The sequence below is a fragment of the Anabas testudineus genome, chromosome 3 (assembly GCF_900324465.2).
Source record: "Anabas testudineus chromosome 3, fAnaTes1.2, whole genome shotgun sequence".
Classification (NCBI taxonomy): Eukaryota; Metazoa; Chordata; class Actinopteri; order Anabantiformes; family Anabantidae; genus Anabas; species Anabas testudineus.
In genome coordinates, this window is record NC_046612.1 from 22,255,621 (window position 1) to 22,271,752 (window position 16,132).

The following is a 16,132-nucleotide window of genomic DNA, read 5'->3' on the forward strand; positions in this document are numbered from 1 at the left end:
CTCTGTGATTTTTTTCCTTATTTTTATAGTGCTTTGGATTGACACCTGTGCTTATTGGTGTTGATAATAATGACACATTTATTGATCGCTGTGGGTAAAAAACACTCTTTTTGTTGTTTTCTTTTCTCTGGTTGTGATGGAAATTTCCAAAATTCTACATTTCGTCCAGTACGTGCATGTGTCTTTTTCACTAAATCTCTTCCAGCACGTGACGACTCACACACAGTAGAAAGGTGAAACAAGGGTTTGAAGATTTAAGTGCTTCAGCAGAAGAGATGGGATACATGAAGGACTTCAGGTTTCATACAATAATGTAAAATAAGTCATCTTTAAGGTTGATTGGTGTCCACTACTATATTACTAACCCTTAGGACATCCACGGGGTCATAATTAATTAATTTTCAAAAAATAAATTATTTAACCAAAGTCTAATGTTATATTAACCACGTTCTGTCAGTTACTGTATTCACATCCAAAGGATGCACCAAACAACAACATGATTTCCTTAACCAGACTCTATGGAATTAGATCAAAAGTTTAGCTACAAAATGTTAAAGAGATAAAAACGAAGCTCGAAAAAACTAAAAGATGTCAAACGATCACAGTGGAATTGTCCTTTGTTCAAAGGCAGAGGAGAGATTCCTATGCAGACTCATCAATCTGATTTTTAAAGCCAGTTTGGTTTGGTGTGGTTAGTACTAAGCACTGGCACTTACCCTACGTAGCACTAGAGCGCTGCCATCGTTTAGCTTTCATGAGGGATTCAGTGAGGGAATTAATTTGTAATATACACGAGCAGTTGACATGCAGTGTGAAGTAGTAGTACATGTGCTTTTAATACTGTACACACAGTCGGAAATGCAGGCACTCAAGAGATGCAAAAACCAGCTAAAGCACCGCCAATGAGTATCACCCACTTGACCCTGAACAATTACTTTGACCAAACACCGTATTTAGGAGGCACCTGAAGCCACAAAATCTCATTTCAGTGGTAATTGCCACCCATTCCCCAACAGCGGATTCACTTAACCCCCAGAAACCTTCTGATTTCGCTCCCCTCTTCCCGTCACACTCTGTCTAATCCTTCCACCACACCACCTCTTTTGCATTTTGTCAAAATTCATTTATTTTCTACGCTGATCAACCTAATTAGAAGGAAGGCTCGTGGTGAAAATATGTCTTTATTGCTGTCATCATCAATATCACACTCCTTATCTGGGTCACTGCACACTGATTGGCTGTAAGGAAAACGGAGTGGAAATTTTCCATTTTGTTCAGAGCCTTTCATGTTTCAAATGTGCGCCCACTGGGGAATCGATGTGCATATTGCAGGGGTAAACAGTTAACAGGTCTTCTCTTCCCACTAACAACTTGTTGCGTAGAGAAAAAAAAAACAGATGCAGAAATAGAAAGTGGGCAAGATAAAGGTTAGGCTGTCTTCTGGGAAATGATGGCTCTATTCAATCACACTTGATAAGAAAGCCTGGGGGATTAGTCAAAGACATTCTCCCTGGGTGGTGAGAAGGGAGCTCTGGGTTCATGTACTCAACAAAAAACACTGTTTACAGTGCAACAGCACAGGAGACTGCTTTGAGGCAGAACAGATTATGATTTTGCAACTTATCATAGAGAACGAGGCATTTTTGATCAAACAGTGGAGAGTTTTGCATTCAAGGTCAAAACATTTGCTTACGTGTCTGCGGAAAAGAAAACAGAGAGGTATTGGATTATGTAACGAGCATCGGCGTCAGCGTAGCTCCTTATTTTGTTTGTAGAAACTCTTGATCAAACACGAGTTTGCCAACTCACCAAAGAGAAGGAGCAGACAACCCTCCGCCCCCTCTTCCTGTCCTTGTGTTTTCTATGAAGCTGCCACAGTTGCTGATGAAGTTCAATACCTTCTCATTCAGGGCGAGCTGACACAGCTGAATACAGTTCAGGATTATTTTGACAAAAGAAGACAAAACGTCTCCAGAGCAGAAAGTGAATCATTTCCTTGTAGTCACTTTATGTTTTTTAAAGACAGAGATACGGGTGAGTCAGATAGCCTGACTGAAGTAGTTGAAAGCAACTGCACTTTTAAAAGCAATTTATAAATGGTTTCGGTATATGTTTGGATTGTCACTCAAATGGTTGTGTTGAAGCACTTGATGCTGACAGGCACTACTGGACTACCGAGAAGCAATCAGCCTGAAAAGCAAAATGTATACAGAATATAAAGCAAGAGCTTTCACATCACAAACATGTGGGCCTGAGAAGGAAATGGAAATCAACATGAAGTTCGCTAAATGAATGCTGTTTGGCATCTGCAGAATGTATTATTAACAACATAACGATTTCCATCACATGGGTTTTCAAAGTTTGACACCCCACACAGGGAATCAATAAAGTTAATATAATCGGTTTCATTATTGTCTTTTATCTACTTCGCTTTGGGAAATAATCGAGCCCAGAGCCTTGACGCTACAGAAAGTACAAGATTTCCATGGGCAACATCCTGAGCGCTGTTTCCACATATTTTGGCACCATTAAAAGAATGAATAATTAACCAGCCGGAGTTCCTGTTTGGAAAAAAGACCTACAGACAACAATGAATGGAACTTGACACTGAGCCAACTCTAAAATCAGTCAGGTTCTAAAGTGTCTTTTCTCTTTTCTCTGACATGTTTATCCAGTTTTTTATTACAGGAAAGAGTGAGTCAGAGAGAATCTAAAAATATGTGCATGTGTGTTTGATCAGCTTTAACAGAGTTTTGACTATTTTAGCAATCACACTCTAATGGTTTTAAAGTACCTTATTTGTCTCTGTGAGCTGTGTGTCACAGCTCCAAATGCTAACTGCGACAAATTAACAGGTCAAACAGCAACAACTAACTTCCTGTTGTTTCCAGAACCCCTGAATACACCTGTCTGACGTCTCTGCCCCCACACTTCCTCTACAATGACTAACATTTGATAAACTTCTAGTCTACATCAACCATAATGTGTATACATTTAGCTTTTTCTTCTAGAGCTCAGTTAGTTGTCTCTTATCAAATATCCAAAAACTAGAATAACAAAATTCTCAGGGCTCTTCAGTAGCTGCCAGACGCAGCTCCAGTAATTCAGATTTACAGTAGTTCTCTGCCTATTCGTACTCATGTAACTGTTTGTGATGTGTTTACATTTTATCTAAGCTCTGTACATTTGTCAAGATGATGTTACAGTCCGCACTAACAGCACAGGGGAGTTGAAACTGGACACTCGACACACCCCAGACTAGACCACAAAAACAACACGTGCACACACACACACACACACGTAAAGCTCACAGGGGGAACCTCAACTCACAAAACACAGCGTAATTGCAAATCAATAAACAATTACAGTACCACCATCATAACACACTGCTCACTGACCTTAAATCCCTCGGCAGAGGGCAGCTAAGACAATAATGTGTCGGATGTGGTTTAACGTGGAGACTTGCCAATGAAGTATGCAGCAGTTGCAAAACTAAAAATGATTCTTTTGTGTGTTGACAAATGGCGTAAAAGTCGTTTACATTTCGTATTCACTCTAAAACCTGTGAGCACAAATTAGAGTACAATTTATTGGCATCTCACAGGAAGATGGGCATGAATTAGGTTGTGGGGCATCCTGAATGGTTAAAACAAAAATGCAATATCAGTCACAGGTAACATCCTCACATGTACAAGTCACATGCAAGTTCCTGGAACTGGAAACAGCACTACCTCGGCAGGGGTGATATCTTATTTTTAATATAGACTGAATCAGTCACTTTTGTGGACAACAGTGACAGTTTTGAGTTAAAACACAAACAAAAAAACTTAAAAAAGATGTTGATATTACCCCTTTGTAGCCCAGGATTGTGAAACATAAGCATCACATCCCCCTTCCTCCTCATAACGGGTGGAAATCAACACCTGCTAATTCTCCTGTTTGCCTGGCACGTGTTATGAGAAAGGATCAAGTTATTGCTGGTGCAATAACTTTCAAGGGAGCGACAAAATCCTGCTTTAAACAAGCATTTGGTGCTGTGCCTTATTAATTTGGATCACAGGTCTTTTGGCTTGTTATTTTGTAAGCAAGAATGTTTTTGTTATGAAACATGATGCTGCATTAGGTACCTAAGGTTTCTGTTTGCACTGTAACCATGAGTGACATAAATTAGCTGGATTACTTTCAATACTAAGAAAATGCCAAAACCATGGCGATTATGAAGAAAGATTTTGAAGTTAAAGACAGTGTGTGTGTGTTTTTGGATGATTTTTCTGGACCTTTTATCCTAAACGTTCTAAGACTAAGAATATGTGTAAATGACTTGTATGTTCATAACTGTTCAGTCACAATAAAAAAACACAACAGTCTTTCAAATTGTGATGCTGTCCTTCTAAAGCAGAAAACCACTGAATCGGTACATCTGTTGATCTGTAGCTGGTCCGAACCACTGACCTTAGAGAAATCTCTTGAGTTCATACATGAAGAGCACATAACACAAACTCACAGTGCAATTCACGCTGCTCAGCTTTCTAAGACATTTAGATGAAGACAAGATTTAGTCAAATTCACACACCTTTATAAGACAGGACAAAATGGAAAAAGGAGATTGTCTGATTGTTTGAAGACATTTTCTTAAGAGAGTCACATTAATACAAAGATCTATCATGGAATACCAGTATTTTATATACTGCAGTTGTTATACCACATTTTTATAATCTGTAACATGTGTACATGGTAATATGCCAACTTTGCTTCAAAAAGTGTTCAGTTAGTTTCATCCAAGGAAAGAAAAACAAAAGAAATCTTTTAAAACAATATTCAACTCACCATGAAAAGGATTACAATACCCTGCAAATGCTCACGGTCTGTGTCATAATGTCTTTAAGCGTTTATCTTTACCACAAGAGAATACACAAAAACTCAGTGCTCTGGGTAACTCATTGGATTAGATCCTGCCTTTCATATAAAATACTTGAAGTAACTGAATACTCATTAATGATTTACATAGTCCCAAGGAGAACAGAGACAACACTGTGGAAGTGGGAGAATTCATGTTGAGATAATGAAGAAAAGACGTGAAGAGTTCCACTCCAAAACGTTACATATCCACATACGACATAAAATAAAATTGTTGCCTGAGGTTTGTCATTCAGTGTCTGAGACATCTACAGGATCCACTCTGTAAAAATGTAATCATTTTCTCAACTGAGCACTTCATTACAAATGATTCTTTAGTAATATCATTTGGTTATTTTGCTCTGAAGCTTTTTGGGGGTCACGTTTTACTGTCACATTTTGAACCAAAACTCTTCAGGTTTTCCAGTTCATTAAATACTGTAATTACCAAAAAAAAAAAATGGGATGTGTAATACCACACAATTAACTGAACCTCTTCAATGACTATTATTTTTGATGTACCGTCCATAAATGAACACAGTTATTTACTTGCTTCAGTGGCTCCTCTCTGGTTGTAACGGAAGAGGTTTTTATCAAAGCAATAGACGGGTGGAAAACCTCGTCAGTGCCAAACATGCAAAGGCCACAAGTGCGAGGAAGAAGAGTGACTGTGTGTCATGTACAGCTGATGAGAATGAAATTGGAATAATTAAAAAAAAAAAAACACGCAATGTTTTTATTTTGTTCTAAATTAAATGTGAGGGAAGAAGCAACTATGTTTCTTTTCATGGTTTGTGAAGGGGTGAAGAAAAAACCTAAAGCAATTCTTCAACATTTTGGAAAATGCACCTGTTTACTCTCTTGCTAAGAGTTAGATAAGAAGATAGATACCACTTTCATGTCGGTTCAGTAAATATAAAAGGTGCTGTCAGCATCTGGTTAGCTTAGCTTAGCATAAAGACCCCAAACAGTGAAGTAGATAGTCTGGCTATGTACAAAGGCAACAGCTCACTAATTAAAATGTTTAGGGAACAAGAACGTTGTCTGGAAAACCTCATGCTGACTTTTTTATACTCATCATACTTTTTTATTTCTAGCAAATCTGTCACAAAATGCCTGCCAGTTGCTTCCGCTCTCTAACTATTTTAGAGATGCTTTAGATGTGTTGGTATAGTAGATGGATTTTGATCCACACTAGCTCTTTTCTTCTCGTCTTTATGCGAAGCTAACCATGTGCTGGCTGCAGCTTCATATTTAGCTGACAGCTAAATGGCGTCTAACTCCCAGAAAGAAAGAAACGCATTCTACCAAAGTCTTGTACCATTTTTTATAGTTTCTAAGCCTGTTTATGTAGCATACACATGTGTGACTAACAAATGATTTATATTCTAAGTTACATTTTTATTTATTTTTTTTTTTTTGTGAGTGAAAAAGCAGTTTCACACCAGAAAGCCTGAATATGACATAAAAGCGTCTCAAAGCGTGTGTATGTGTTTCAGAGGTGTGGTGTAAGACATTATATATCAACGCATTATTCTCGCCATAAAAAGCAAATGAACTGAAAAGTAAATCTGAGGTTTCGTTACCTCTTTGGAAAAGTGTCGAAAGTGTTGAACTATGGCTCCGAGTCGTCCCCCCATTCTCCATAGTCTCTGTGATTCGGTGTCAGTGGGCTTTTTGAACTGCATTCACTGCCATTCACCTTCACCACATAAGACAACTTACCAGCACTGACACAGATAATTCCCCAAAGAAATCATCTCTAGATTAGGATGAAAACAAATACCATAGCTTTATACTTTAGCCAACCACATCACAGTCAGAAAATGAACCAAAATAATGTCGGAAAAAATAAGTTAACATAATTCTGACACATAGAATTTTACAATATGTACATTATTTTTTAAATTAAAATAGATTTGTCGGTTGTCTGATTGGGTAAGTCCTCTATAGAGTGCTCCTTTTTTCCCCCCAACCATCCAGTGTTATTCCACAGGAGCAGAGTTTCCATTAAAAGCTCAGTGCCATTGCAAGTAAGGCTTCCATCGTCAAGTCCCTGCCAATAGTTTGTAGGTGACGTCTTCAGACAGGGCCGAGCCCTTAGCAACGCACATGGCAGGCCCTCCAACACCTTGACAAAAAGAAATAAATATAAAATATATGTAATATTTCTATATATATTCATAAAACCAAACCCAGGATAGATTTTAACTCTGACGTGTTCTCTCTGTAATATAATCACTGTGGCCATTTTCCTATTGCCAGCCCAGTCCACTTAGCTTCCCTTTTTTGTCACCACGTTTGTGTATTTTTGCAGTTCTTCAAGGAAAAAAAACATCTTCTTCAAATCTGTACATCTTATACCCAAGTAAACAAAATGTAAAAGTGCATGTTTTTTTTTTTTTTTTTTTTTTTTTTTTTAATACGGATTATCCACTATATCCAAAAGTGTTGCAGGCACTTAAGTCCTTCCCAAACGTTGTAGGTGTTTTTCAACAGTGGAGCAGGTTGGTTTGGTTATTCCTGGATTCCTGTGGGTCAATCGGTCTGTCTGGCGAGGAATGGGCCACTGAGGGCCACTGCTAGCCCAGGATGTCCAGGTAGACCGGTGTGGCTTTTCCCATGGCGAACAGGACCTTCTGGATGTCCTTAATGTTCAGTCGCTGCTGCGGTTCCCTCTGCCAGCAGCCCAGCATGATGTCGTACACCTCCTTAGGACAAATCCGTGGCCTCTCCAGAACCCGACCCTGGGTTATGCACTCAATAACCTGCGGAGTAGAGAGGGCAGTGGAGTGAGACAGTGAGACTGATTGCTTTCGTTTGTTTATAATGAGAAACCAGTGACACTGAGCAGACTGTCCTTTGAGGTTTGAACTAATGAAACTGAGATGAAAGAAATAAACAGAATGCATTCGCTCTTAAATTTGTGCAATATTAAAGGGGAAACAAGACTTTTTTCTGTTCTATCCCACAGCAAAAAACGACAATAATATTGAATATGTGAGGGGTGGATGTTTGAGATGTTGTTAACAGTGTGATTTGTTGGACTTGGATTTGTTGGCTCTAATTAACCAGATGACTCACAGCTGTTCTGACTATTCTGACTTTATTATTTGTGTCAATTTCAGCCCACTGTAGCTTGAAAATAGATATGGGTATATTCATGTCTAACAACTTGCTGCACAGAACCAATGTTTTTGGCATTGACTTTATACACAAGGCATTAATACCAGTAAAGGAAAACAACAACAACAACAAACATAGAAAGTCTTCCAGTAAGACATATTAAAAGACAGAGGAAGCACATATATTTGGTAAATGTGCTTCCCAATTGAGAAATGGGTTTAATAAAGGGCTAGGTTATGCAAAAAACCTGACAGACACACAAGCATCTGTAACATTGCTTGCTGCTTATCCAAACAGAGCCCACCACTCCCTGCAGCATCCCTGTGCTCTTTCACTGTAGTGATTGTTTTTTGCATGTGCTATTTGTATGCATATTTATATGTATTTGTTGTTTTTCTAGATTTGGAAGATTTCCTGTAATGTTTGTGCTTTCACTCTTGTATTTGCTTTGTCCTGCTAATGTAGGCTATGAAGGAGCAAATGCACATTTCTTTTTTTGCCACAAGTCTTTCTACAGTTTTCCCACGCAGCAAAACTTCCTTTTGTCTATCTTCCAGTAGCTGCAACACCACAAAGGAAATACTTTAAGCACCAAGCACAGTTATAGAGCATATGAATATGATTTGCATTCATAGTACTGTGTTTCTCAGCTGGGGTATTTCATTACTCTCTGCTGCAGATTGAAAACATGCCATTAGTTCAGCTATTAGAGCTGTTAAAGATGGCAGGAAGCTTCCAGAACCTTAGGAGAACAACAGGTTAAATGACTAACTTTGGCTTTTAATTAAAACTAATCTGGCTTTGCTTCAGGTTTAATTCTGTCCCTGACTGTGTGACTTCTGCTGACTGTGATCACTGAAGCACTATACAGCAAGGCAGCAATCAACTAACTTACATGACAATGTGATAAACAGCAACTGCTGAATAAGATTTGTGACTTTAAAGTTGACATTTTAAACAGCTGCAAATCTAAACTACCTACTCTACTGCACAATGTTTAACTGTACAGCAGATGATTTTTGGCTTTAACCATTAAGGATAGTTTTAAGATGAGATATGCTGGAGGTAAAAAGTACATATTAAAGAGATCTAGAGTGTAATTTGTATCATTTGTCTATACCATTTGTAACAGCAAATATTAATACATTTGCTAATAAACAAGGGAACATAATAATAAGATCACAGTTGGAGCCTGTGATCAACTACTTCTGTCTACCCACTAAACAACAGCAGGATGCTCAGCTGCAAGCAGATGTCTGGATTAAGATCATCTGCTTCTAAGGAGAAAGATGAAAAACACGCTTGACCACAAGTAGAGCAGTACTGAAGCAAATTACCTTATTAATTATACAGTTTCACCCTTTTGTATCCTCTGAAGTACAGACGCTTTGAGGTTGTTTATATCATACTGTACAATTTCGCTCTTTTCGTTTTATTCTGAACCTGTCTGTTCCAACTCATGGAAGCAACAATATACAATGTTAACTTCCACATATAAAAACTACGTTGTTATGGCTGCACCAAAGTGTGTACGCATCTTTTTATACACGTTGCCCCATAATTCATACATATTTTGTGGAAAGTCCATTAAAATATGATAACATTTTATGGGGTTTGCCAGTGTTTGTTACTATAGCACATTGCTTATAAACAGCAGCTGTGCAGCTTTCTATAGAAGAGAGGTGGAGCCTGTACAGCCCAGTGGAAAATGATACCTGTTTGAAACATGCGTCTGCTGCACACAGGTAAGAATTAGTTACTTTCACTGATGCCTTTTTATAATTATTGCTGCAATGAATCATTGCGCGATGTGTTAAAAATCTTAATAATATGCACAATGCTACAATCTAACACTCCTTGAAGACAGAATTACATTAACAGAGAACAAATGGTTGAGTTTTATCTTTTGACCATCACATAACAGTGCTCATCTGATTACACTGTCATAAGGTTACGGCAATGTAGTATAATCAGCTGAGCTTTTAATTTAGAGTGTCTCAAAACTCCTTCTGTACAAGATATATAGAAAAGTGGAAATCCCAATTTGTGTCAAGCTCAAGAACATATTGATCTTTCAATTGAAATACTTATAAGTGCAATGCACGCCACATGCCAGGTTATTCTTTTAGGTCAATTTAATTTTCTCAATATGCTCGCTTTACAAGAGTAATCCTAATTGAATTTTATTGATTCAAGCCTGAGCCTCCAATGAAAAAACAAACCAATCATGGGTGTTATGTAATGCAGCATCTTGTCTGGTGGGAAAGCGGCATCAATTTATCACCTCGTTGGGCCAGCGTGAGTCGCAGTGAGAGAAAAGAAACAACATCAGGCAGTAGATTAAGATTCAAAATGGCAATGTTCATTTAAATCTTCTATTAGAAAACTCATGCTTTCACTTTCGCTGCAGTAAAGGGGAGTGTTTCCCCACCCTCTGTGCTCTGTGAGTTAATTTCATCCTATTTCTTTCCTCTTTAATACCAGCTCCAGATCAATTAAATATACCATTTTTATGTGTTTTGTAAAAGACACCTGTGCTTGATTTTCTAAAATAGAAAAGCAGACATAAACATTTACCGCAGAATAACCTGGAGCTATAATTTTGTGTTTGCATGAAAGCCTGCGCCAAAGCCTTTGATAATATAAACACAATATACAGTTATGCGTGCTGTTATCTTGTGGAGCATTATCTACACGCTTCAGGCTGTTTGTACCTCGTTGTTACCCAGTTGAAACCAAGGCTGCTTCCCATAGGTAAAGATCTCCCACAGGATAACTCCAAAGCTCCAGACATCGCTTTCAGTGGAGAATTTCCTGTACATGATGCTCTCTGGGGGCATCCAGCGAATAGGTAGCATGGTATGTCCTCCAACCTGAGGAGAAGAGAACAATAGAGAGAGGAGGTGTTTTAATGCAAATGCAAATATGGCTAAAAGTCAGATTAGAAAATTGAATCATGAACAAAAAAACTCCCGTGTGTCTGGGGATTAACTGTCCTTGCATGTAATTGATACGATGGATTTACCTCATCTCATGAATGTCTGCTGTGCTGCTTGGGTTTTGACACTGGTGTAAGACAGGAAAACACTGACAAATCTACCACCTGCTCTGTACGTACTGAATCACAGGATGTGAAATGTTTTAGGCTACAACATTAATTTGATGAAAAATGGCTCTTTGCAGTCCCTTCTTCGCAACAACAGAAGATCAAAGTCTCAAAGCTGGGAAGCAAATATGTTCTAATCAGCTTCTAGTTAAGTTGGTTTCTACCAAAAGAACTTCACATGGCTGCTAATGTGACAGGACATTCGATGCTACATATCAACATGCTAACGCCTTGCATTCATTAAAAGGTTTGCATGAGCCAGGGTAACATCTCAAGCGAATATATCAGAACATGGAGTAAAGTCTCCCTTGCTATAAATCCTCAGAGGCTGGAAATTAATTGATTAAAAAAAATCATCCATTTATCATCCTTGCTCTCAACTTCCATTAGCAGACATTGTTTTAAGATCTATTTCCCATTCATGTCAGTGGCTGCGCTTTAATCATGTCTCTGATGAGCAGAAAGAGACTCATGGAAATGAGAAGAAAAGGTTTCAGCTCAAAATCATCTGCTGTGATTTGATGTGAAGCCCGCAGGTGCTGGAGCCAGTGTAGGTGGCACAGATGTTACTGTCTGCTAAACTGTTAATGTTCTTTATTTTCCACCGCCCAAACAATGACATATATAAGACAACATATCTTATATCAAAGGACGGTTGCTGTACTTTTTCCAGAGCCATGTGACTACTTTCTAAGCTGTTATCACATGAATGTAGTGGTCTTAATTCCCCAGTGAACAAAGATGAAAGAGTACAATTTACTATTGCATTTATTCATCTTGTATAAGTGTAGACTAATTGTAGCTGATCATGAAAACTCATTTACAACAATATGCTGTGTGTTTAATTGCCTGTCTGAATGTGTTCTTCTACAACACTGGAAATATAATTCAACATTTATGATATTTATCATATGGAATTTGCTGTACTGTCACTTAATACTGTCATTCAGCTTTTGTTATCAGTTTTTTGGCTTTGCTGATGTTATCTTGACAAAATCGCCAAGATAACAACAAGGTAGATTTTGAAGCTCCTTTGAGGCTTTTATCTCTAAATCAGTGGATTTAGAGCATAGACACACATCTACCATCCACCCATGCATCATTCTGAGCTCATTTTCTGTGATTAAGAACAACGACATACCAAAACCAGCAAACAACAACAACAACAAAAACAACAACAACAACATAAGCGTTTGAAAACCTCTTAGCTTGTAGCTGCTTTCAGTCTCATGCGGTTCCTCTGCTCTGCTCTGTACCTCTGAGTTACAACACAATCAGTTTCATTTAATTATAATCAGATCTTCTTCCAACTCCATTTACCAGCTCCAACATCTGTGTTCCTTCAGCTGTGACAGCAGGGTGGCATTTTAAGTATTGGGGGGGATTTCTAACTGATTACTTCCTAGTTCCTTAGCATGCTCATCGCACATTTCCTTTGAAAGTCAAACACAATGTGTTGGCTTGACACAGCAGATGGATTTTCTAGATGTTTTATATGGAAACACGACATTTGTCAATCTGCCAAAATGATCAGAACGCCCTCTAGTTTATGCACTTCATCAAATTTAGTTGCTGAATATGAGGCCTTTAGTTGTTACTTGTCCTTCATCCGTAACGTTCTCTCCTGGATTCTGTTACACCTGCTCTTCATAAATCCATTTGCAGGTTTCTGTTGGTCCTTTCTAAGTTTTTAGCTTAGAACTACCAGTAAATCAGGTTGAATCATTAAAACTACTCTGTCAGAATTTGATAGGAAAATTGGTATGATTTCCATAACTGTGCAGTAAATATAAACCTAGTGCTGACACTTAGCTTAGCTCAACACAAGACCAAGACCGGAAAAGAAGAAACAGCCAGAGACTGGGTCTGAATAAAATGGTCTCCAAGAAAAATCAACATGTTGATATAGGGGGTCACTTCCCTCCAAAATTATTGGAACAGTGAGGACATTTCCTTTGAAAAATGGTTGGGTTCATACCAAAGGTGCTATCTTCTAAGTTGTCTATTAGATTCAGACTTAAACACCTGAAAACAAAAGCTAACATTATGGTCTATTGTCTCATATTCATCATTTGATGTTAAATGATGAATTAGACTTTTCTGTGTACAGCAAAATTAAACTGGCCTCACTGTTTCAATAATTTTGGAGGGAAGTGTATGTAAGAACTGGCTGGCAGGGGCTTTTCTGTGAGAGCTATTCACAATCAACCCTGTGCTGGCCTGGGTTTTCTCTGGGTACTCTAAAGATTAGGTTGAATTACTGGTGGTTCTAAATTGCCCATAGGTGTAAATGTGAGTGTGAATGGTTGTCTGTTTCTACTTTTCTACTTGTCCAGGATGTACAATGCTTTTCGCCCAATGACAGCTGGGTTTGGCTCCAACTCCCAGGATAAGCAGTTAAGCTAATGAATGTACTGTATATGTAAGATCTAGCTTGTATGGTGCAATGGGTATTGATCAGTGATGTGCAAAATGCCACTTGAAAAAGATATATGTTGTTCTAGGGTACTTGAAGATTAATGCGAATTACTAAAGGGTTCCCTCACACAAACAAATCCACTCACAGGTTTTACTTAATGTGGTTATCGCCCAATGTTTACAGACTTTAGAAAGACTTTGCTTTGTATATGTTGTGTAGGGGCAGTTTGTAGCCCTATAAATGGTTCTCAGCCCCTGGCAGTATTTGCCCAGAAGCAAATGTTCTTCACAGAACCAAAGCATCTGGCAAGGTAGAACCTCATGTAGTTTAAAATTTCTTTCTTCACTTAGCCCTACAGTATAGACTGTTTGCTGCCAAGTGATATCACAAAACTGTATGCCTTTCCTACATTAAACATAAATCGATTTTTGTACACAAGCCTGGAGGTCAACTAGACCATTAGAGACAGTTTTCTACAACACCTATATGCTGACTGTGAATCAAAATCACACTCCATTAACCTCCATAATGTCCAACTTTTGGTCTTAGTGGTGTTTCAGCAAAACAAATGGAGGGTATCCATTCTCTTCTATTTCTCCCCTACCAATGTAATTTAATACAGTAGTTAGACTTTTTGTCTTTAACTCATTCATCTCTTTGAAAAAAATTGGAACTAAATAAATTGAATGCTTTTTAGAAATATGTCAGAGGGAATTTAAGATAATTAGAAATTGTATTTTATTTTAATATGTGTTATGACAAACCTGCAAATTAGTACAGTGCAAAGCTGAATGGTAAAAAATTAGGATAGAACTCTTTGAGTCATTCACTCTGAATCCTCCTGTCACTATTTAGCTTTGGTTTCCTGCCCAAGGGTATCTGAGGTATTACTGTAGGTATTACTGTAATTTTTTCAAACTACTACTTGTGGCTGGTGTTTTTATACTCAGTGGCAAGAAAGATAAAATTGTAATTAAGGTAAACAAAAATGTAGGTGTAGAGGTGTTTCAGTTAAGGTGCCCTTTCTCTACTTTGTCAACATACACAGTATTTATCGACAGTCTCAAGATAATTCTGTGGCAGCAAGGAAGCCTGGCAGTAGTTTTCTCTTGAGTGCTCACCTTCAACCTCACATGCCAGATCTCTACTGCAAGCTAATGGCAAAATGAACACAGAGTTACACCCCACCTGGTCTCATTAGACATGACATGCTTTAGTATTGTACACAACATTAAGCCAATATCGATGCTGGGACCAGTCGCCTCCGCTGTGTAAAATCTGTGGGCTGAGCCAAGCTAGGTGGGCTGAAAGTGAGGTGAAGGAGGTGGTGAGTTGTATACCAATCTGTACCCCTGTGGAGCTTTATAAGGATTAAACAGAATTAATTAAGTTCCTGTTAGTCTAAATGACTTATCTGAGGTCCACCCTGCCCATTGCACACAAGGCCAAACCTCATCAGATGCATACTAATGATTCCACCAATGCTTTCGCAAGGGACATTGAAACAGCTTGAGTCTGGCCGACTGTATGCTATCACCTTGGGTTTTTGTGACAAGTCCAGGGCAATTAGCTTGGAACATGGGAAAAAAAAATAGGCTGAACACATAATAAAAATAAAACAATTGTCCCTATAATTATCCTCATCTTTCTCACTCAATGTCATATCGAGAAGCTGGCAATGCTCTGCAGGGAGTGAGGAATGAGTCTGGGGCTTTTTTTTTTGTTGCTGTGTAAACTGGATTAGCGCTCTGCCTGTCCCACCGTGGCAGGGGAGTGATTGGATTAACGGCGTGGAGAGCACAGCAGCATGGCGGGGGGATAGATTACTGGCCCAGTTGGGCTCTTCGATGGGCGCTCTGTGGGCTGCAGTGAGCCCTGGGAGGCCCCAGACATCTTTAAGGGCCCTGATAACCATCTAGACACACTCTCTCCCTGCTCTAACCACGTTGCTATCTCTTCTCTCCCAGCTCAAACAGCAGCAAACACAAGTTCACTTTTAGAGGCTATGACGTCCATTAGGTTTCTACCTGCTGCGCTGCTGCCAAGTGGAGATAAAGTGGTATCTGCTCTCGCCGCTCCATGCTGGTGGGTGGTGAAAGTTTCTGAAGGTTTTCAAATCACACACACATACATTGCACTGTTGATATCACTAAATTTTTCTTTCATATTTTAAGTATTTAGCTCTCAAGAATGACTTGGACAATGCCATGCGTAGCTAGGCAGCTTCTTAGAACTGGTGCTGCAGCCTTTGCAACAGTCTGAATATGAAATTGTTAGCAGAAGACACCTGCAATGCTGCTAAATGATGTGTCTTCAAGGATAGTATATTTGGGACAACATTGTAGATGGGTGCAAACCTCATTATATCTGTAGTGCACATAAAATTACAGCTAGAATTCTACATTTTGGTAAATGTGTATTTGCTTTCTTGCTGAAAGTTGGATGACTGCTGGCTGCTATTTGCAAAGCTGTTACATAAAACACCATCAGCTGTTAGCTGAGTTTAGCAATAAGACTTTATTTAGAGGAAAAAGGCAAGCATAAGAAAATCAGTGTTATCTAATTTAAACAATATTTCATATTTA

The 16,132-nt window shown here is 38.6% G+C and overlaps 1 protein-coding gene across 2 annotated transcripts in view; it reads right to left on the reverse strand.

Moving 5' to 3' along the window:
• Positions 1 to 4,607: 4,607 nt before the first annotated feature.
• ntrk3b (neurotrophic tyrosine kinase, receptor, type 3b) overlaps positions 4,608 to 16,132 on the reverse strand; it is a 153,169-nt gene continuing 141,644 nt past the window's right edge. For both annotated transcript variants that reach the window (XM_026377628.1, XM_026377627.1), the window contains 2 exons: positions 10,737 to 10,895; positions 4,608 to 7,664 (listed from right to left, as the gene is read on the reverse strand). In XM_026377628.1, the coding sequence (XP_026233413.1) occupies positions 7,479 to 7,664; positions 10,737 to 10,895 (345 nt within the window). In that variant the 3' untranslated portion in view covers positions 4,608 to 7,478. The remainder of the gene's footprint in view (positions 7,665 to 10,736; positions 10,896 to 16,132) is intronic.